At 41.7% G+C, this 22,555-nt stretch overlaps 2 protein-coding genes across 4 annotated transcripts in view; both read left to right on the top strand.

Annotated features, from left to right (window-relative positions):
* Positions 1 to 826, top strand: part of RPL24 (ribosomal protein L24) — a gene marked incomplete at its 5' end in the record, with an annotated part of 401,376 nt that extends 400,550 nt beyond the window's left edge. For both annotated transcript variants that reach the window (XM_082219800.1, XM_082219799.1), the window contains one exon: positions 698 to 826. In XM_082219800.1, coding sequence (XP_082075926.1) covers positions 698 to 778 — 81 coding nt within the window. In that variant the 3' untranslated portion in view covers positions 779 to 826. The remainder of the gene's footprint in view (positions 1 to 697) is intronic.
* A 2,179-nt stretch (positions 827 to 3,005) lies between these two features.
* ZBTB11 (zinc finger and BTB domain containing 11) lies at positions 3,006 to 20,907 on the top strand. 2 transcript variants are annotated; one of them, XM_082219714.1, is made up of 11 exons: positions 3,006 to 3,455; positions 6,236 to 6,471; positions 6,621 to 6,852; positions 8,293 to 9,161; positions 10,817 to 10,996; positions 12,195 to 12,428; positions 13,796 to 13,940; positions 15,255 to 15,372; positions 16,923 to 17,081; positions 17,445 to 17,620; positions 18,545 to 20,907. In XM_082219714.1, the coding sequence occupies exons 1-11, from the start codon at positions 3,146 to 3,148 to the stop codon at positions 19,051 to 19,053; spliced, it is 3,168 nt and encodes a 1,055-aa protein (XP_082075840.1). In that variant the 5' UTR covers positions 3,006 to 3,145; the 3' UTR covers positions 19,054 to 20,907. The 2 variants fall into 2 exon arrangements, with proteins under 2 accessions (XP_082075840.1, XP_082075841.1); XM_082219715.1 differs by lacking the exon at positions 3,006 to 3,455 and adding an exon at positions 4,271 to 4,445.
* Positions 20,908 to 22,555: the final 1,648 nt, after the last annotated feature.

The following is a 22,555-nucleotide window of genomic DNA, read 5'->3' as shown; positions in this document are numbered from 1 at the left end:
CCTGCCTTTCAGGATTTTGTACATTGGGGTTCCTTCTGTTATCCTTTGAGAAGCCCTGTTAGCTAAGGCGCAAAAGATGACACAAGTAGTCCTTCTAAGTCCAGAATTCTAACTGTTACATCATGTTGGGGCTGTTCTGTGTAAACATGCATAGGAGCAGACTATTAAGAAACCATTTGGCTGTCCTATTTTTACCTAAATTTATTTATTAAGCATATTTGTAATTGTCCTGTATCATGTCTATCAGGACACAAACATAATCGAAAAATAGTAGTTCAATAATTGCTGTGAAGCAGGTAAGTGTCATATAGCCATGAGTATTGGTAGCACATGGGTCTCATTCCTATCTCTAGCTATGCAAAGTCAACACTTGAGTGATCCTTTCCATACAGGGAACAGCCACAGTAAGCTTTAAAAGAATTAACGTGAAAGGTAGACTGTTGTCTGGTTGATCCTCAGGTCTGCCAGTTTATTCAAGGGGTATAGCTCACATTCTCCTATGTTACTTCCATTGGTTGGGAATAATATAATAGTGTGGGATTGTCTTCCTTTATTGTCCCTGTTAAATAGCAGGCATGAATTTGTATTTTCACTTTAAACCTGATATTTCCCTTTGTGCATTCACAATTATTGATCTAATTTACAGTGATAAATAACCAAGTAGCATATTCTCATTCATTCTTTTTTATGTTCATAGGCACCTACAAAGGCTGCTCCAAAGCAAAAAATCATGAAGCCGGTAAAAGTTTCTGCTCCTCGTGTTGGTGGAAAACGCTAACTTTTTTGACTGCTTTGGTTACATGAAATAAACATTTGACATGTAAAATGTCTGTTTCTTGGTCACTTCTGGGGATTTTGTGTAATTTTCTTACCTTAAATATTAAAAGTTCTTTATATGTCATTAATGACTAGAAAGGTGGGCATAATTGCTAGAATGATAGGCAAGGATTTTTGTGGGGGAATACTAAAAATGCCTTTTGTAAGACAGTTAAGAAATGCTAGTGTTTATTTTGTTACAATGCAAAAAGATGTTGGGGAACATTTATTTAAGAAAAATAAAATAAAAACATTTAAATTATCAATTTAATAACTGGTATTTAAAAACATTTAAAAGATGAGTAAAATCCAATGGTAGCTAAAAAGAAAACAAGTAACATGCCATTTGTATTCAAGCACACCTTGATTGATTCACCTTAAATTCTACTCCACTTTACGTTCTCCCTGTTATCTCTGCCTTCCTTCAGTGTTTCATGTGAATCTAAAATCCACTGCAGAATTGATAAATTTAACTCAGATTTGCTGTCCATACTGCTTCATATGTTTTCTAAACAATGGTGCAAATTTGACCACAAAACAAGTATTCTAAAAACAGACAACCTCTCAAGTGGTGGGAGTACTGGTAGAGGATCCCCTTGAGCCTGGAGCGCATGGTGGAGGTTACAGGCAGCCTGGACTGGAAACAGCAGGAGAGCAGGCTCCCCTGGAGAAACCCCATCTTGGAGCTCCCTGGCGCCTTGAAGACTGGGTGTGCAAGGGTCACTTCTTGCAGTGAGGGAACCACCAGAAGGCACTGAATGATGGGTTGGAGATGCTCCTTTAGGTATACAGGGCCGAGGCCGTTTAGGGCTTTCAAGGTCAGCACCAACACTTTTCAGATTTCAGTGCTTGGAAACATACTGGGAACCAATGTAGGTCTTTCAGGGCTGGTGTTAAGATTCCTATACACAGTTTTTCTCAATTATTCAGAAATCAGACTCATTGAGTTGAAAGGGACTTAAACCCAGGCAAGTATGTTTAGGATTGCAGTCCATTACTGCAAGCCTATATTCCAGACACACTGCACCCTACCCACTACCTTGACTGATTCCATTAGGTGATCCTGCCTGATAAAACCATATAGCCTGATACTAGATGGGTTTATAAGAGACAATTCTATGCATACACAAAGAAGTTGGATCAAAATTTGAGAGCTGAATAAAAAATGTATAGGATTTTGCTGTTCTGTTTATCTGCATATGAGCAGAACCTTAATAGTACTACTCAGATTTCACAGAAATCTGAGATGGGCACTTGACTGGCATGTTACTAGATTTTATACTGTATATCAATGACATACAGTACAGAAAGGTAATTTCATTTTCCATATTCTCCATTGTTTGGCCTTATTTTAAGAGGAAGTTCTGAAGAGCAGCGGTAAAGCACATGCCGGGCATTCAAATTTTTTAACATAGGACTGGAGTCGTTTGTAAGTAGACGAAACTGAGGTAGACGCTCCAAAGTTGTCCCTATATAATGACTTCAGAGTTGTATCATCAAATAGAACAAGAAATCTAAAACCAAAGATTCAGCAATCTTCAAACGAGGCGATTTAATAAATTTGCTATTGTCCTTTCAATAAATTATTTTACATTGAGTTCACAATTTATTATGCAGCCATACGAGTAAAAAGAACAGTTAAGTACACTGGAACGTTTGGATGGGATATTTTGCCTGCTTTAAAGATGGCGGCGGCGGCCGAAACACCGGGCTCTAGTATCGCCTGCGCTTAAGCAGCCACTAACCCGAGCCGAAGCAGGCATCACTTGCCCGCTCCAAACATGGCGGCATTTCCCCCGCCCCCAAACCCCTTCCCTCATCTCCGTTGAGGGCTAGGCGACATCTATCCCTGACCTCACTTCCGCTTGTGCAGCAGCCATTTTGTCTTTCCGTTGATCCTGCTGCCCGAGCTTCTTCCTCCCACCCGTCGCCGCGGACCGCGAAACTCCAGTTCCACCCCCTGGGGCCTGACTCTAGTCTAGACCCGACGGCTTGCTTTTTACCCCGCCAGGCAACTTGCTTTCCCCCCGACCACTCTCGCCGCCGCCCCCCTGCTCCCCGTTCTTGCTTTTCCCACCCATTCACCCCGGTCCCGTCTCCTTCGTGGCAACCTGTGACAGGAGACGCTTCCCCCACCCCAGCCTCCCCGTCCTCCTTCGGCTCCGAGGGACCCCAAGTGCGCACCCCACTTCCCTCAGAAGGCTCGGCTGTCCCGATCCTCCCTCCGCCGCCGTGGGGGCTAGAGGAAGAAGCGAGCCTCGGGAAGGCGAGTGAGGAAGAGGAGGGCAAGGTCCGGGCGGGCGGGCGTCCCTCCCTCGCGCGCCCGGCCATGTCGAGCGAGGAGAGCTACCTGGCCATCCTGCGCTACCTGACCAACGAGCGCGAGCCTTACGCGCCGGGCACCGAGGGCAACGCCAAGCGCAAGATCCGCAAGGCGGCCGCCTGCTACGTGGTGCGCGGCGGGACCCTCTACTACCAGCGCCGGCAGCGGGACCAGCAGCGCTTCGCCGAGCTCGAGGTGGTGCTGCAGGCCGAGCGACGCGCCCGGCTCATCCGGGCGGCGCATCTGGAGCCCGACGGCGCCCACCGGACGCGCCTGCAGACCTGGCAGCGCCTCTCCAAGCGCTACTGGTGGCGAGGTGAGCGGACGGCGGGGAAAGGGGGGGGGGAGAGCGGGGAAGCGACGGGTCTCCGGGCCCGAGCCAAGCGACACGCGCGCCACTCGCCCGCCACACCTCCTGCTCCGGGGGCTTGGAGCGAGGAGCGCCGCCCCTGGTCTAGGCGGACGGAGCTCGCCGCCGCCTCCTCGGAGCTGCTGCAAGACGGGTCGGAGGAGAGCGAGGGGTTGGCTGTGTCCTAGGACGAACTCGGAGGAGGAGGGGTTCCGCTTAAAAAAACACACACACACACAATCCCCCGCCGAATGCACCACCCGAGCCTCGTTCCTTAGTGAGCATGTGCTCGCCTGTCCGGCCCCGATGCAGCATCCCTTGCAGTCAGAGGGCGATGTTGACAAGAAGGGTGGTGGGCTGCTTTGTGGATTTTGGCTGTGGCACCGAGTCTTAAAGTGAAAAAGGTGAATCAGTCGCTAACCCGATTTTCAGGTGTCTTCAGCTCAGTGTCCGTCCCCCCAATACATTTAGAAACTTAGGTAGATGCCTCCTTTTTGTTTTAACGTTTATCATTTTACATAGATCACCTGTGTTCAGAGGGCTTTGCCCTGATCTGGTTCTCACAAGGAGACTCTCAACTAAGACACCCCAGCCACTTGTCCTCCCTGTTTGTTTTCCTATTTGTCATGTTGAACTAAGCCATACTTTGGCTTAGCATGTTGGCCAAACCCAAGGCTCACGGTTTGGCTCTGTCCAAGGTTTATCCTGTGACCAAGCAATATCATGATTTGACTGGGAGACCTAAACCATGATTTAGGAGCAAGACGGTGGCTGAGGTCTCCTCTCCAGGAGCCTTCATGTTTGTTCTAAGCCATGATTTGGCTTGGTGTGGCAAGCACTATCTTACTAAGTACTGTATTATAATAGTCAAGTGGTCAGTAGTATGCCTAGATGGGAAGTCTAGTTTCAACTCTGCTCATTGGGAAACAAGTTCTGCTGATTTCAGCAGATCTTCAAGTAAGTTCCTATTTCCAGATGAAAAAAATCTATTCCAACCAACTGGATTAATTTTTGAGTAAACGGGTTGACTGCAAGTTGTTGTTTTTTAATCTTGGAAGCGCACTTGGTTTTTGCAAGGTTTTTTCTTTCTTTTTTTGCATAACTATAAAGAGCAAAAATGAGAGCAGACATTAACATGGTTAAGTGGATAGTTCAGCTGTATAGAATGTTCTAATGTGTTCATTAGATAATATAACTGTTTCAGAGAAGATCTAATACAGTGGACCTGCAGAGACATTAATGGTTTAAAAACAATTATTAAGAATATTTTAATTCAAAATATGAGGTTTTCCTGTATATCTAGCACAGTATCTTAGCATAGAATCATAGAGTTGGAATAGACCACAAGGGCCATCGAGTCCAACCCCCTGCCAAGCAGGAAACACCATCAGAGCACTCCTGACATATGGCTGTCAAGCCTCTGCTAAAAGACCTCCAAAGAAAGAGACTCCACCACACTCCTTGGCAGCAAATTCCACTGTCGAACAGCTCTTACTGTCAGGAAGTTCTTCCTAATGTTTAGGTGGAATCTTCTTTCTTGTAGTTTGGATCCATTGCTCCATGTCCACTTCTCTGGAGCAGCAGAAAACAACCTTTCTCCCTCCTCTATGTGACATCCTTTTATATATTTGAACATGGCTATCATATCACCCCTTAACCTCCTCTTCTCCAGGCTAAACATGCCCAGTTCCCTTAGCCGTTCCTCATAAGGCATCGTTTCCAGGCTAGTGACCATTTGGGTTGCCCTCCTCTGGACACGTTCCAGTTTGTCAATGTCCTTCTTGAACTGTGGTGCCCAGAACTGGACACAGTACTCCAGGTGAGGTCTGACCAGAACAGAATACAGTGACACTATTACTTCCCTTGATCTAGATGCTATACTCCTATTGATGAGGCCCAGATTTGCATTGGCTTTTTTAGCTGCCGCGTCACACTGTTGGCTCATGTCAAGTTTGTGGTCAACCAAGACTCCTAGATCCTTTTCACATGTACTGCTCTCAAGCCAGGTGTCACCCATCTTGTATTTGTGCCTCTCATTTTTTTTGCCCAAGTGCAAAAAATCTTATTTGGGGTTTGTTTTTAAAAGCCTGTAGTGGGAGAACCACACAGAAACAAGACTAGCAACTCACTGCTGTGTAGGCAGAGGACCAACTTGGTAGGGATTGTAGACTCTAAACATTGTCTACAAAGGACAAAAAAAAAACAACCCTTTAGCAGCATTATGCACAGGCTTGCTTGTGAACCAGGAGCATTTCTCAGAGGGTCAAATAATGTGACTTGGCAATCGGTCTAACATATCTGCTGAGGAACTTCCTGTGCTGTTGGTTCCAAAGTGTGGGGATTGCAAAAGGAAAAAAGCGGTGGGCAGGCCCATGTTGCATGGAAATGTGTGCAGCTTTCAGCAAGTGCATCATTACCATGATTTGGCACATGGATCAGGAGGAAGAGTCACGTAAGCAACATGGAGATGCAGCTTGAAGGAGTGGATCTCTTGAATTAATGCATGCAACTCTGATTTGCACTAAGTCACACAAGGAGGTCTGGTAGAAGGTAGAATTGTTGATTCTTGTTGATTCTGTTTCCATACAGTCTGAGTGGAATTATCATCAAAATGAAAGACAAATATTATTTTCTAGAATTACATGCTGAATATTACCTGAAAGGACAAAGGTGAATACATCCTTTTTTGCATCAATGAGATAATATTTACAATGATTTATTTATTTTTTTGGCATGCCTTTCTTTAGGTATTCTGAAGCAAGTTAAAGATTATATTAAGGAATGTAGCAAATGCCAGGAAAAATTGGATCGTTCCAGATCTTTGTCTGATCCTTCTGAAATGCTGGAAGAACTAGGTTTAGACACAATATCTCACGAAGATAGTAATGAAACAGACGATGAATTAAGTAACTCAGCGTCGCTTCCAGCAGCTTTGCCAAAACCTGTGAAAAAGAAGCCAATAGCCAAACATGAGCTTGTTTTTGTAAGTAACTTTTTATACAATCTGGTACCAAGGTTTATTTTATATTTGTATTACTTAATGATGTAAATAAAAGATTTAAGCTAGGATTTACAAGTGAACAAAGTTTAAACACACTGCTTGTTACTTTCTCTTTTTTTAAAAAATCCCAGGTTGATAGTAAAGGTCTTGTGAAACAAACTTCTCCAAAGCATTCTCTGTCAGTCTTAAACCAACTGAATCAGCAGCGGCTTTCCAGTCAGTTTTGTGATGTTACTTTGCTTATTGAAGGTGAAGTGCACAAAGCACACAAATCTATATTGGCAGCCAACAGTGAGTACTTCAGAGAACTTTTCATCGAAAAAGGAGCTATTTCCAGTCATGAAGCTGTGGTGGATCTTTCAGGTAAACTGATCTAAGCAAAAACAACAACCCATAAATAATGGGGTGTTTTTTTTGGGGGGGAGGGCTATTCAGAATTTGTTTGGTCAAATAGAAAAGATGTTGAAAACCTGTAGAGTGTCTTGTCCCGTCCCCCCACCCCCAACACCATCAAAGAGGACTGAATGATTTCATTTTGTCTGTTTGCACACTCTGCTTAGATTGATAGGTAGTTGATTTAGTCAGACAAATTTCCCCAGCTGGTTTATTTATTTAATAGATCTTTACCCTGCCCTTTCAGGACAAGAAACTCCCCCAAGGCTTAGAGTAATTCTTTATTAAGTATATTAATTACAGATCAAAAATACTGAAATAACCAGATAAAAGCAGCAGAGAGCAGTGACACACATTAAAAATTAATAAAACTCTGAACAAAACAGAAGTTTTTAAAGATATGCTGAAAGGCAGATAGCAACAAGGCCATACATACTTCCCTACAGAGAAAATTCCACAAGATATTGGGTCACCGCTGAAAAGAGCCTGTTTGAGGCTTGCCATATTATAAACCGTCCTGTGATTTTTGGATGAAGGGTGGTATAGAAATTATACATATGAATGATCGACCTCGATGGAAGGCCAGAAAGCTGTTTGTGAGCAGGATGCAGGGCTATATACATGGCCTGATCCAGCAGGGCTGCCCTTCAAGACATGCATACCATTCAGTATGATATGCTGTCTCCAGAACTAAGTCCCCGAGTTTCTTTGTTTCTGCTGGCATTTCATATGCACAAACAGGAGGAGCTAACAGGGTGTGGTAGTAGAGGACGGAGATGCCAGGGACACAGAACTACTGCTGCTGATATGTGAGTAAGGAAGTTAGGTCTCTGCTGTCCAGAGTGTATGGGAGAAGTTGCATTAGATCCCAAATACAGGGAATAATATACTGCTGTACTGGCCATATTTAGAAATCACACATCCAGAAACATAAGACATTAAAACAAAGTGAACTTAAAGAAACTAGAGAGTGTTACATTTTGCTGCAGAAAAGCCTCTTAAGCATGTTTCAGACAAATGGAACCTCTCTCTTTCAGCTTGTATAGTTTCTCCAGAAAATATGTTAGGGTTTCCTATTCAATAGAGACCAGAGCAGGCAACCTTTACTTTGAGAGAGCTTCTGGGACTGTCATATGGATAGGCCACACAGTGTCTGATTTCTAAAATCCTTCAGCTGCACTTCTAAGGTATTCCTCCCAAATTTGCCTAATTTGTCCTGGCAGTATTCATTTTCTCTTCAGAACTCCAAGAATGTGGTCATACAAATCAAAAATTATCCCTTAGGACTTTGTTCATATGGTTTGAGGCTGTTATTATAGTTAGCTGGTAATGAACAAAAACAGCAGTTTATTTCTAAATAGTGATCATCTCTTAAAACCCTTTTGCCACCTTCTTCCTTATTTGTTGCAGGCTTTCGCAAGGCCAGCTTCCTCCCTTTGCTAGAATTTGCTTATACCTCAGAGCTGACGTTTGATTTCTGCAATATGGCAGCAGTAGCTGAGCTGGCCCAACATCTCGTCATGACAGAAGTCCTGGAAATCTGTGAAAATGTGCACAAGCAAATGGAAGATAAACAAATCACAGTGTACCAAAAAGGAGATGTTCAGATCGTCGAGGTAGCGCAAACTCTTTTAGAGCAGAACGAAAGTGAGGTAGCTCAGAATCTTTCAGAGCAAAACGAAAGCCCATTGAACCCAGCGGACAGCGTGGAGCAGCCTTTACCTACAGAAGATGCTGTAGCAACTGTGAATGGAACATGTTCGAGTACTGATGTGGAAGAAATGGCTACAACTGAGGCTGCACTGCAAACTGCTTCAGAGCCTCTCGTGGACAATCCTCCAGAGCCTCTAGTGCAATCTACTTGTGTAGAAATGACCGAAACTGAAGAAAAAACCCAAATTGTAGAATGTACCACAAGTCAGACTGTTTCTGTAGTGCAGTCAGAGCCTCCAGCAGCAGAACAAGTCATTATCAGCGCTCGGGCAGAAAGCGATACCGATCAGAACGATGGAAGTGAACAAAATGTGATCAGCGAAGCAAATGCAGATGCTGCCTCTGAAGATAATCGGGAAGGACTTAAGCGAAAACGTGGCAGGCCATGTAAAATGCAGAGCACTCCTCAGTCTCAGTCAGAGACCTCAGTTTCCGGTCAAGATGACACCTACAAAAGCAAGCTACGTCAGCGTTCTGTGAGTGAGGGAGGCTATATCAAGTTGCACAAGGGCATTGAGAAAAAACTACAAAATAGAAAGCCGGCAGCCAAATCAGCCATTCAGCAGGTATGCTCAAAATCTTACCGCCCAAAAAACTTTGTGTCCACTGAGCTATTTGTTTGCTTGTTTGTTTGTTCGTAGTAATAAGGATATATCTTTGCTTCCCTTTCTTGCATTTCAATCCCAGCAAGGCTTCCAAGGTGGTATACAATAAAAAATAATTTTAAAAGATGTAATGTATACAAAATCGAAACGTCATCAGATGTAATGATTAAAACAGTCAACAAAAGTAAATTCAACAGTACAAGAAAACAATTCCAGTTCCACTGTCCGTTTGCGATCTCGCTGCTTCCTGCTGTACCCTTAATATCAGGGGCAGACATAACAGAGCCTTGCCAGAGCATGTGAATTCACTAGAAAGATTTTCAGGAGATATTCAAGGACCGCTTTTCCCCATATCAAGGTCTAGAGGGTGGCAACCTGAGTACAGGCCTTTTCTCTGGTGACTCCTTGTTTGTAGAATGCTCCTTATATATCATTATATATCTTTAGGCACCAAGCAAACAAAACCTTTCCTTTATAACCAGGACTTTGCCTTCAGCTATCTTTGGCCTTTTAGAAGTGGTTGGGATGTTTTTAATATATTTCTGTTTCCTCTTCATTGAAATATATCTGTGTGGGGTTTATTGTCTGTTTGTTTGGTTGTAAGTTGCTTTGGCCTGGGCGAGATAAAGCGACAGACAAATTTAATAAATGATGATGATTTCACTGTGAATATGCCCTAACTTGTTCCTTCCTTTCAGGAGGCTTATTGAAACATTTGAGAACCTATGAATTAATGTGTAGAAGCCTTGAGTAAGCACAGCCTATATGTAAACTACTTGTACAGTGGTACCTCGGGTTACATACGCTTCAGGTTACATACGCTTCAGTTTATAGACTCTGCTAACCCAGAAATAGTACCCCAGGTTAAGAATTTAGCTTCAGGATGAGAACAGAAATAGTGCTCCGGCGGCGCGGCGGCAGTAGGAGGCCCCATTAGCTAAAGTGGTGCTTCAGGTTAAGAACAGTTTCAGGTTAAGAACGGACTTCTGGAACGAATTAAGTACTTAACCCGAGGTACCACTGTAGAGTGGTTTGGTAATGTGTAAGCAGAAAACTGAAATCACGGCTTCACCGTGACATGCCTCTTAATTCAAAACTAGATTTGTGCTCCGTTATTGAACACTTTGGCCATTGCAGCTCCTACGTTGCTCTATATAGAGGTGAGCATGCACCAAAAAGCGTCGCTCCTTGGAGTCTACATGTACAGCATGAACATCTGTAGCAAAGGATACGGCAGACATACAGCTGTACATGTGAAGACTTCAGTGTGACCTGGGTCCCCAATCATGTAGAATTCTAGCTGTACACACAAACGCTTTGGTGCTAACATACATTGGTGCTGTACACACAGAAAACAGGTGCTGGAATAACCTGGTACGCTTCTGCTCCTGTGGGGAGGGCTCACATGTCTGAAGAGGGTTCACATGTTGTGGAATTCTGAGCTAATACGAGCATGTAGGTTTCATGGGGAATATCACATATATCTTCCTCATGTCCCTTTGCTAAAATTGCTGAGATATTCTAAAAGAAAACTTCCTTTGCTATTTGGGTTGTTGATTTTACAGTCCCTCCCTCCCCCTATGTAATGTTACTTGTAACCAATCCTTTTCAATTAGGTTGCCATGAAGCTAGTGCAAAGAGGCAAGAAGATGAAGCAGCCCAAGAGAGACACTTCAGAGCACAGTGAGACAGAAGCTCAGCACAAATGTGGTGAATGTGGAATGGTTTTTCAGAGGCGTTATGCTCTTATAATGCACACGCTGAAGCATGAAAGGACAAAGAATTTTAAATGTCCAGTAAGTTTCCCCTTAAAATTACTCTAAACTGGCACTTCTGTAGCAATGCTTGTTCATGCATTTATTACTTAACTTTATTTTTTTATTTTTTTAAATTGTACAAACTACCATTTAATACAGAGTTTAAAAACGGCTCAAATGTTATGTAAATGTTAACAATAAATTAAAAGCATCATGCGATTGAACGCTCCCTGAGATTTGTCATTCCAAAATATAAGAAATATAGATCTTTCAATAAATCTGTTGGTTTTGTTAATCTGTGTTGTCCTAGAATATATTAATTTAAACAGTCTCTCAGTAAACCATAATTTCTCAAACCAATATACAGTATTGTTAGAGGAGCATTGTTTCCCCTTGTTGTTTTTTGCTAAAATTGTTTGGTTGCTTCTAGCAAATAGACATATGGAACTGTGTTTTTTAGATAACCCCAGTAGTATCTTAGGATACCAAAGCTTAGGTTACCCAAGTGTTTTTGTAACTGATTATATTACAAAAGTTCTGAAAGATAGGAAATTCCCAATATATGTGCAAAAATATCTGCCTGTGTCATCCCACAGCTCCAGCAATTGTCCTGTCCTTTTCTATAAATCAGGTTTAATGTGTATGGTGTTAAATTCCATTGCTATTAGATTTTAAAATTTCCCTTTAAATTTGCTGAAATTAGCCTGGCTAGGGAATCAGTACATAAGCATTTCCATTCCTCAGTTCTCATTTCATGTCCAACATCTCTCTATTCTTTAAATGCTAGATTAATTGAGTTGTGTACAGCCTACCACTTCCCTTTGATTTGGCATTTAACATTGCAATAATCTCCCAGTGTAGTTTCTCAAAAGATAACAATTCCAACGTAAACTCTCATCGCTGCTCTTAAATATGTTTCAGCTCTCCAGTCAGATAGCTTAGATTCATAGTTTTGGAGTGTTACAAGGCAAATGTTGTCGCCATTCCTGTCTGCAATTTGTAATATGCATAAAGTGGAACAGACTTTTAGAATGAGTTGTCACAGATCTCTTAGTCAGATCTATGCATTGCTATTTATACATTACTTTTATCTGTAAGGTATGCAAACCTGGAAGTAAGTCCCTTATCTAGTAGATGGAGAGAACTCTTCCAGCTACAAAACTGGTATGAATGTTGATCTCTGATTCTTAGTGTTAAGATTTCAAGTGACATATCAAAACAATTTTATGTTTCTCAGCTGTGCAAAAAAGAGTTTCAGTATGGTGCCTCGCTGCGAGCCCACCTTGTTCGCCATACCCGAAAAAACGAAGTGACTGTTGCAACTGCCAGTATAGAGGAGAGTGGTGCAGCTATGAAGGGCAGAACTAAACGGGAGTTTATCTGTGATATATGTGGAAGAAGTTTACCTAAACTCTACTCTCTGAGAATCCATATGTTGAAACATACAGGTGTAAAGCCACATGCATGTAAGGTAAAAGTAATGCTTTATGGTCTCACATTTTTGATGTATTTCTTGCGATATTTTAGCCATGTGGCTTAAAGCTTATATGAAGTTCAATTGCTATCTGAAAGTAACAGAATTCATAACAATGAATACTGCTGAAATGAAGGAAAAGTGGATGGGAACTTTGTGTTAAGTTTTAATGTAGCCTTGAAAAACCTCAGTATTAGGCTGTGAAACCTTTCATGAATTATAAACCATAGTTAAAATCTTGATTCTGCAATACTTCAAAAAGGTGGATGCTATGGCCACCATGTTTCATTTACTTAATCCTAAAGGCCTAGATTTCAGTTTGAACTTGCATTGGCTCCATTGATACCTAAATAATATTTAGCTAAGTCATACTCAGAGTAGACATCTACAGAGTAGAGTTGAAATCAATTGAGGTAAGTTACTGAAGCCTATTGATTTCATTGTGTCTGCTCTGCGACTAATGTTGATATCACCCAGCCACTTTGGCTTTCATATGTATTGGGTGAAATCCAATGCTGCCATTCCACTGGCAGAACAGCTTTTGATCCAGCAGTGGTGTCTGTGCGCTTCAAGACCTCCCAACAACCCACTGGAGAGTTGTGAGGGCTGCAGAGGGAAAGGACATGGGAGAAAATCGCCTTTTCTTACTTTAGCTGATGCCTCCACTGGATCAAAAGCTATTATGTGAGCAGAACAGTAGCGATTGATTTCATTGATTATAAAAACATCTAATTACATTTGCAGGTGTACCATAGGTGTTGGGATTTTAGTAGGCAGACTTGCTACGTTTATTTAATGTTTTGCAATTTTCAAGATTGAAATTTGAATTGGTCATGCTAGGTTTCTAAGATCATCAATTATTATCTCAGTTTGTACTGTCATTAAAGGGTATGCATTACCTAAAAAAGATTTCTCAAGTGCTCTTTGTCTCTCTGGAATAAGTTTTTTCTTCATCACTGAAATGCTAAACTACTTCTGCACGTAGAAATTGTGGGCTGTATCCAACTAAGTAGATCTGCTAGCACAAGGATTTCTGCTTTCACATGGGAGGTTTGCCACCCTCTCTTCTCCCACATGTCCATTCCGCACTCCCCAAATCTGCTCCAGAGGATTGGGAAGCCCCCTAGAACAGATTTAAGGGGGCACAGGAAGAGGAGAGGAGAGGGAGATGGAGTCCCTTCAGCAGCCAAAGGTAGTTGCACTAGTGGATCTGTTTAGTTGGATACTAAATCCCTTTGTCTTCTTGTCTCCTAGTTTTGCCATAAAACTACTCTTACTTTACCATCTAATGCTTCCTTTATCGTAGGTAGTTGCTGTCTGTTTGGAGGGATGGTAACATTTGCTGACAATTTGATCTCTTGCAGATTTGTGGAAAGTCGTTTACTTACAAACACGGTTTAAAGATGCACCTCGCGCTCCATGAGGCACAGAAGCAGTTTAAATGTGAATTGTGTGATAAGTCTTTTGTCACAAAAAGAAGTCTTCAGGAGCATATAAGCATTCACACAGGTAAATGAGAGAGACCCTTTCTTATTAAGGAAAAAGTAACACCTGCACTATGCTTTCATGGGTGTATAAACTGAATGCACTCAAACCACAAATATTTAGCTAGTGGTTTCAGTTCAGTTCAGCATTCCAGCCATAAGTGATGAGGGAGCTGAGAGACTAGAGCTCTCCTGTTTCAATTTTCAACTGGCAGCTTTGAATCGGTATATTAAATTCAGCTTTATTTTATATTAATTGCTTATTTTATGAACATTGTTGCTGATTCATGGTGTTAACAGTTGAATCAGCTAAAAAAGGGGAATGAAATTATTTTCTCCGCATCCCTTACCACAACTTATCTCCCATTTGTCTGTAGTACAGGGTGAGGCTTTTCCCTTTGTCTTCTTTGTAGTCCCGCAGCCTCTTTTCTGTAGCCACTGCCTGACTGTTCATCATCTCCTGTGAGCTTCTTCCATTTCCACAGAACCATATCTCTACAAATTTCTCTACAGTTCTGATGCCTTCTTGGCCCTGTTGTGCTCATTCCTTTCTTCTGCCTTAGCTGGCTTCTTCTAAAGAATGTTTGAATTATTGGTCAGTTGAATTGTTAGTCAATTATTCAATGCCTAAATATTTTTCCTACATGTGTAAAAAGACTGGAGTGTGGTGCAACATGCCCCTGTGCCATAATTGTCAACAACATATCTACCTACTCTCAACTTTCTTTCATTCCATTTGCTGCCTCTACTCCCTTTCCTAGTGAATATTCTTCTTTTTCTTCTTTGTTAAACTTGTATACCACCTTTCACCTGAAGATCACAGTGCAGTACACAGCATAAAAAAAACAAAACAAGAACAAAAAATACATAATTAAAAAACATAGCATTTTGCTGTCAATGGACTCCAAAACTCCGGTCTTGTTATAGCCTACACTCCCTGGTAGATGGAGCCTAGTTGGGCTCTCCGTCAGTCAGTCAGTCAGTCAGCAGAGACTGGAGTGGGAAAGGATTCCTTCTGAGGACCAAAGATGCAAAAAAAAAGGCTGACTTCCTGAAGAGGAGGAATTCCAGCAGCTGTGGAGGAGGGCCAGATGAACAGCTCACTTCTTCCACTGATGGTCTCTAGCTGCTACTACCTCTGAGAGCAAAGTATCTATTTTCCTCAGCTAACCTCCTTCCTGTTACATTTGCTCGTATTGTCTTCTCTCATATTTTAGGCAAAACCATGCAAGGAAATGCATTTCAAAAGCATTTTTAATGTTAAAAATAATTTTGTTTTTTTGCCTTAAGTTGAATACGATAGCATCTATTAAAGCCATTGCCGCTATTATTTTGTCAGGAGAATCAAAATACTTTTGCTCACACTGTGGAAAGTCTTTCCATAGAGCTTCAGGACTTAGCAAGCATATAAAGAAACACCAGCCAAAACCTGAAATTCGGGGATATCAGTGTACTCAGTAAGTATGAAAAGAATTGCAAGCCTTTAAATGTTTTAAGTATATTTTTGCCAATTTCAGTGGGTATCAAAATGAATCCCCATGTTACTTTTACAGAAATCTGCCAGGCTGTTTCAGGCAAGCCATGCCCGCTCCACAAAATATGATGTCATGTGTGGGGTAGATAAGGGTGAGGCTTGGCTCCTTGCTTCCCAGACACCTGACACTGAGATGATCTCAGTTGGTAGAGCATGAGACTCTTAATCTCAGGGTTGTGGATCCTGTACTGCAGGAGGGTTTGGACTATATCATCCTTGTGGTCCCTTTCCAACTCAACGATTCTATAGCAACCAGCTGGCTGTTGGGCGCATCAGAAGTGCCATACAAAGCACTTTGCACTTTGCAAGTGCTTTCTGCACATCACTTCTCAAGTGCCCAACAACCAGCTCACTGTGAGGCATTTGGGAAGCGCTGCACCGAGTGCTTTGCAAACCTTGCACTTGGCGCTTCCCAAGCACTGAGTGCCGGGTTTCCAAAGCTTGCTTGCTGTGCGCAGGCAGCTCTTTCCAAACATCTGACAATTAGCTGGTTGTCAGTTGTTTGGGAAAGGTGGCACACAAGGCTGAACAAGCCCTTCAAACTGCTTCTCCCCCGTGGACCAACTTTTACAGGTGTCAATTGCTCAAAGCCACTTTGATTTCAGACACGTGGTTGGTCCTGCCCATCTGTCCAAGGTGGGTTACAGTGGTGGTTGGGAGATGAAGACCTGGCCCACCTGGCCAAAACTGTTCTCCACCTCTGGTATAGATTATATGTGGTTCAATGTGAAAGCAGAGTTTTGCTCTTATCACACTTCATTTCTTATGACTTGTACAGGGCGAGTCCTTTAAAAGAGGCCCCGTGGATACAGAGTACACATGTTCCACGGGGCATCTTTTAAAAGACTCACCCAGTACAATGTAGCTTGTGATAGCATAGGGGTGAGTGAGTGGCTGTGGGTTTCTTAGGGAAGGAAAGTTGATTTGTCTTTAAAGGGCATGGGAACAATTTTTCAATAGAAAATTTGGGCTTCAAAATCAGACTCTTTTCTTTTTTACAATTTTTTTAATGTTATATTACACTTTGTAGCTAAGACCACTATAAATCAAACAAGTTGCTTGTCAAGAAAAAAAAGAAAGAAAGTGAATAAAAAGGGAGGGGGGAGGGAATCAAACTGTTTTCTATAAGGGTAGAGGATTAGCCCGTCATCAGACTTTTGTAGCATAGCAAGTTGGGCCATACTTTTGTGAAGTATTAGACGCCTGTTAATGGGGATTATTTTTATAGGTTTTAAATTTTTTTACTAACATAAATTTCAGTGTATCTATTCTAACCTGCCACCCTGGGCTCCTTTGGGAGGAAAAGCAGGACAGAAATCTAATAAATAAAAATAAGCAACTCTCCAGATCCAGCCCATAGTTACATTAACATGAAATAACAGTCTAGTTGGACATGCAGCTTATAGCTGTACCTCAAATACCTTTCCCAGTAAGTTCCTTTAACCAAATGTGTACAATTGTGTACTGTTTCAGATGTGAGAAAAGTTTCTATGAACCCCGAGATCTCCGACAGCACATGAACAAGCATCTTGGGGTGAAACCATTCCAGTGCCAATCCTGTGGAAAGTGCTATAGTTGGAAAAAAGATTGGTATTCTCATGTGAAGTCCCATTCTGTTACTGAGCCTTACAGGTAAATCAAGTAAACTAGTCTAAGCTTTGAATAAATACTCAGATGATAAAGACCTGTGGCTAAGTCAGTGTGTACTTCGTAATTCTGCTTGTGCATAATGGAATGACTTTTGGATGCATAATTTAAAATTCTGTGTCATAGCCATCAGGAATGATTAATATAAAATATTTTGATTATCGCCTCAGCTTAGACTTCCTACAGCTCCTTAAAGTTTCTTAATATGTTAAAAGGCAGCTTTGTACTCACCATGTAATCTGATTGGGATAAAAATGTCTTCCCAGCCCAAACACTTATTATTGTAAGAGTTATAAATACTTTTAGGACTTTTCTATCCTGCTCTAATTGTCTTCTCTCATTTTTTAGGTGCAATGTGTGTGGCAAAGAATTCTATGAGAAAGCTTTGTACAGAAGGCATGTCAAGAAAGCAACTCATGGGAAAAAAGGAAGAGCAAAGCAAAATTTGGAACGTATTTGTGAGCACTGTGGGAGAAAATTCACCCAGCTTCGGGAGTACAGAAGACACATGAACAACCATGAGGGTAAATCTGACAAGTTTAATTTTAAGAATAATGCCATGTTTCAATAAATGAACAAAAATTGGGACTTAGAAAACATTAAATTTAAGGGGGAAATGGTTCCAGTCAGCACTGCTTTGAGATGGGCTAAAAATAATGGACTGGGTATAAATAAATGGTGCATTTATGAAATGACGAAAAATTAATGAACAAATGAGACTATCATGCAGTAGCCAGACTGCCATGATTTTCTTAGCTCTGTATAATTTTTCTACATACATCTTTGCAGAGGAGTTCAGTGACTTTCAAGTAGGTTTTATGAATCCAGCCCATGGACCTGATTAGACCCACTAGGGCTCCCCATTGGGCCTGCAATGCCATTTTGGACATGCCCAATGTCTTCAGGTGTGGGGCAGGAAGAAACCTGGCTCAGCTGAAAGGGCATTTGCAGACTAAACAGCTGATCAGTGTTGCATGGAAAGCCTTAAGCAAAGCACTGAGTAAGGTATCAGTCAACTGATTGTTGGCTCTTCAGCCACACCTTTCAAAGCATTGTGCAAGAGCACTTTGAAAGGGGCTCCTGAAGACACCTGGGGGCAAAAGGTGATTGGGTGTCATGTGCCAAAGTTTGCCCACAATACGGGAGGGTAACCATTTGATCCACTGGCCAGATCCAATCGTCCACCCATGCAGTAAATCGTTAAGGAAAGTATTGTACTGTTAATAAAAACACTATTTCAACAAAGGTTCAAATGCAGAAAACGCTCCAAGTGGCTGGTAGCAATATATAATAACATGGGCAGATGAAAAAAGAGTGAGTGCTCTATTGTAATTTGGGGGTCTGAACTAATTGATACAGGAGTATTTCTTAATTACCCTTTTGGTAACCAGTAGGTTTTCCTTAGCCTTTCAAACGTTACCTCCTTTCTTTCTTATTTTGTTAAATAGGTGTTAAACCCTTTGAATGTCTGACCTGTGGAGTGGCTTGGGCTGATGCACGTTCTTTAAAGCGCCACGTACGGTCACACACTGGAGAGAGGCCTTACGTTTGTCCAGTATGCAATGAAGCCTACATAGATGCCCGTACCTTAAGGAAGCACATGACCAAGTTCCACAGGGATTATGTACCTTGTAAAATTATGCTGGAAAAGGACACACTTCAGTTTCATAATCAGGGAACCCAAGTAGAACATGCCATCAGCATTCTAACATCTGATGTGCCAGAACAAGAAACAGAGGTTTGCAGTGAAGAGATTGAAACAGTAGTAGTGACTGAAGAAACACTGGAAACAGGTGCAACTGCTGAAGACTGTACAACAGTTTCCACACTTTCCGACCAAAGTATCATGCAGGTCGTCAATTATGTGTTGGCACAACAAGGACAGAAAATGACTGAGGTCACAGAAGCCATTCAAACTGTAGAAGTGGAGGTAGAACATGTTTCTGATCCAGACTGAATACAAAAGTTCACGAATAAGGAAGGTGACCTGGGTGAAGCGGCATGCAATTATCCAAGTATTAACCATCGTACTGGTTGGATTTTTACAGTAATAGCTCCAGAACACTGCTCAGAGTTTCTTGAATGTGTAATACCAACCTCTGTAATAAAATGCAAAATCAAAGACTTTCCATATAAGCCATGGACATGTACTAAGACTACTGATCAGTTGTAATCACTTAGTAAAATCTCAAAAATAAAGTCATTGGTGTGGTAGTGTTAGGTATGTTGTAGTTTTTGTTTTCCCCTCTGCAGTTTGCTTTTACAGTGGTACCATGGGTTAAGAACTTAATTCATTCTGGAGGTCCACTTTAGCTAATGGGGCTAAATTCTTAACCCGAGGTACTATTTCTGGGTTAGTGGAGTCTGTAACCTGAAGCGTCTGTAACCAGAGGTACCACTGTATACTGCTGTTTTGGCTTTGTTGGGCAGTTTGGTATGCTACGGAGTTGTGCCAGTCACTTAAAAACTCAGCTATGTTTGAAGTTCACTGAAAAGCAGGATAGGAGTTTGATCTGCAAGTTTACCTATGAACCTGTTATCGATATAGATGAATATTCTAATCATGGGAAGGACTGAGGTGGTGAGTTGTACTCCAGTGTGTATGTTGGGGCAAATCTCTGCTGCATTGTACATTCCTGCACTTTTTCAGTTTTGTCTCTTGCATAACCTGTAAAAGTACTTTTAAGATTGCATGTCCTACAACTAGCAAACATATTTGTATACTTTATATATATATGCTGGTGCAATTATGCTTCATTAAGAGCACTGTAAACAAAGAAAAACTAAGGAATGTGCTGTGTATATGAAAGCCAAGAGTGGTTATTTTATTTTGTTGTACATTTCAACATCCATGAAACCTAACTTTTGTATATGCAGTTTTGAGAGGTAAGGAATTAAAGCCTAGTTGCCAAGATTAATAATTTTAAAAAGAAAAACTTGACCCATTAAGAGTTAGATGCAAAAGAGCACCATAGGGTTCCAATTGAGTTGTTTATCAAACCATAACGGATGAAATCTATATCCATAGCAGTGATATTGAGCTACTGTCGGTAAACTCTAATCAAGCCAATTACTATTTATTATAGAGGCTTGAAGTTTGTATTTGTAAAGAAATTAATTTCTGAATCAATTAGGAGCTAAGCTGTTACCTGTTCTCTGTAAAAACAGACCAACAGAACCAATGCCTTATATGAAGTACAGCATCTCCTCCCATAATGGGGATATTGAGTCTTTGTTTTCTGCAGATTGTACGTGGTGACTGTCTCTTGTAAAGCTACCAGTAACAATTTACTGAAGCAGAAAGCAAAATTGTTTAGTGTCTGTAAATTATGTATACCTTGATTAGTCATATATTCAAGAAAACTATTCACAAGGACTATAGAACTCAGTATGCTTGTTAAAAAAAAATGTAACCACGTGAAACATGAAGGCAAGGGACGTGCAATGGGAGCAGACTTGGCTACAGGTTTTAGTCCACCCCCCCTACTTTAAAAATACAGTCAAGCCAGCGATTGAATGGGTATAAGCACCACCATGTGGATCCAGTGTGGCAACATCTGTGTCAGTGGCAACGCGGCTTCATCTCAAAAGTTGTTTAAAATATTATAGTGTCAGTAATGATGTCTGCTTCTAAACATTCTAAATTGTTTACTGTACACATAACTAGTTCAGGCTTTCACCTATCTTAAAAGAATCATGAAATTCCAGTTGAAATTCTGATACCTGGCAACAGTAGTTAACTTACAGGGGTCCAAGTTTTCATCTGTCTCACTTTGTTTTCATTAAACAAAGGATAGCCAGTTAAAGAATACTGTTGTGTTATGTTGCTAGTTGGTGTGAGAAAAGATGTGAAGTTGTTTGTTGTTCAGTCGTGATGTATTTGAAACATTGCTTCCTCCAGTGACGGCAAGAAGCCCTACTATTGCAGAAATTTAAATTCTCAGGATTATATCAATCTACAGTATAGGTATTTTAGTCTTGACCTTAAATCTAAACACAAATTTTAATAGTAAAAACAAACTAGTGCTTGTTTAAAACTGGAAAAATATTCCTGTACTGTTACATTAATATGCATGTACATGGTACTATATAAAGAAGGTATCTACAGCAAGGGAAGGGACTTACAAGCAAGAAAAAGAGAAAAGAGCTACTGGGATGTAATTTCTCTGTTCAAAGGATAGGAGAGGCTATTCTTTCACAAAGTGGTTACATTGTAGGTAATGAACTGGAAGGGGTAGGACCTCTTATGCTCTTTCTGTAGTAATTTCTCCACCTTTGGTCCCCACCCTGCACTCAGCTCTCACCAGTGGCTACTAGAAGCTGTCAGCCTGAAACGGTGACCATACCCTTGGAAATGGCTTCAACTGGCCAGCTAAACCAGGTGAGGGTTGGTGATGGGTCTCAAACCCTCAGTAAGGTTGGGGCTTCCCCTGCATGTGAATACAGGCTCTGGCAGATTTAGTGGACAAGACCAATAGTGGGTCCGATAGTCAAGGTGGTGGTTTCTGCACGTGCTGTGGACAGACGTGAGGGGCAGATGGCGCTTGTCAACCTGGGAAGGTAGCCCATCTAGGAGAAGGAAAACTGATTTTAAACCTCTGCTGCCCTGTAGGATATCTGTAGGAGAAGAAAAGGCTAAGGAGTAAACCCTCAAGAGTGGAGTCCCTAAGGTGGTTGGATGGCACCCTGAATGCCTCCTTCCAGCAACTCCTGCAGCCAAGCTCTGCTTTCCTTTGAACCGCATCAGCAAGGGGTCTTGTAATGTCTAGGCAGCTCAGAACCTCCATAAGCACTGCCCAGACTTGAGCCCGAAGGAGGTCACTTCAATGCTGCTAAAGCAGTGATTTGACTTCACCCCTTGAGGTGCATTCCATTGTCAGATGCCAACAACGCAGAAGGAGAGAGAAATGGAAGGATAAACAGGCTTGAATATGCAACTGGCTTGGTTACAGAAAAGCAACCTTCTTGCATGCAGGTACCCTTCAGATTTTTGGACTACAGCTCCCATAATCTCTTAAGCATTGGCCATGATGAGAGCTGCAGTCCAGAACATCTGAAGGGTTGGGGAAGGTTGCAGTATAGTATTGGAGGCTAAGGTGTTGTCAAAATATTAACTCCTCAGAGCAAAGAGGAACCATCCATTACCCTGGTGCTGCAGCAGATGACGTCACTATTGCTCTAATAGTCCCGAAGCTGTACTCCCTTCTTAACTATACCACTTACAATGGCAAGAGGTGGCACTAGCAGTTGGTGTCATGCCTGACAGATATCTTCCACTGAACAAACCCAGGTTCATCATAGGCTTTGACAGCTACTGAAGTTAATAGGGAGTTTTGACTAGAGCGGAAATCTTGCAGCCAGTAGTCTTCCTCTGCTGGGTTAAAAACCTCATCCCAGACACCCATACTGGTACCCAGTGGTAGTGGTGGGGTATTAGAAGCTAGGATCTGTTGCCCATA

Source organism: Podarcis vaucheri (genome assembly GCF_965113315.1).
Source record: "Podarcis vaucheri genome assembly, chromosome: 4".
NCBI classification, from domain to species: domain Eukaryota; kingdom Metazoa; phylum Chordata; class Lepidosauria; order Squamata; family Lacertidae; genus Podarcis; species Podarcis vaucheri.
Note: the sequence above shows the minus strand (reverse complement) of the source record. Positions and strands in the feature narration are given on the sequence as shown.

Coding starts and splice junctions, on each gene's coding strand:
- ZBTB11 (XM_082219714.1), top strand. CDS start 3,146: ATGTCGAGCGAGGAGAGCTACCTGGCCATCCTGCGCTACCTGACCAAC. Junction 6,853..8,292: donor AGCTGTGGTGGATCTTTCAG/GTAAACTGATCT, acceptor TATTTGTTGCAG/GCTTTCGCAAGGCCAGCTTC. Junction 12,429..13,795: donor TAAAGCCACATGCATGTAAG/GTAAAAGTAATG, acceptor GATCTCTTGCAG/ATTTGTGGAAAGTCGTTTAC.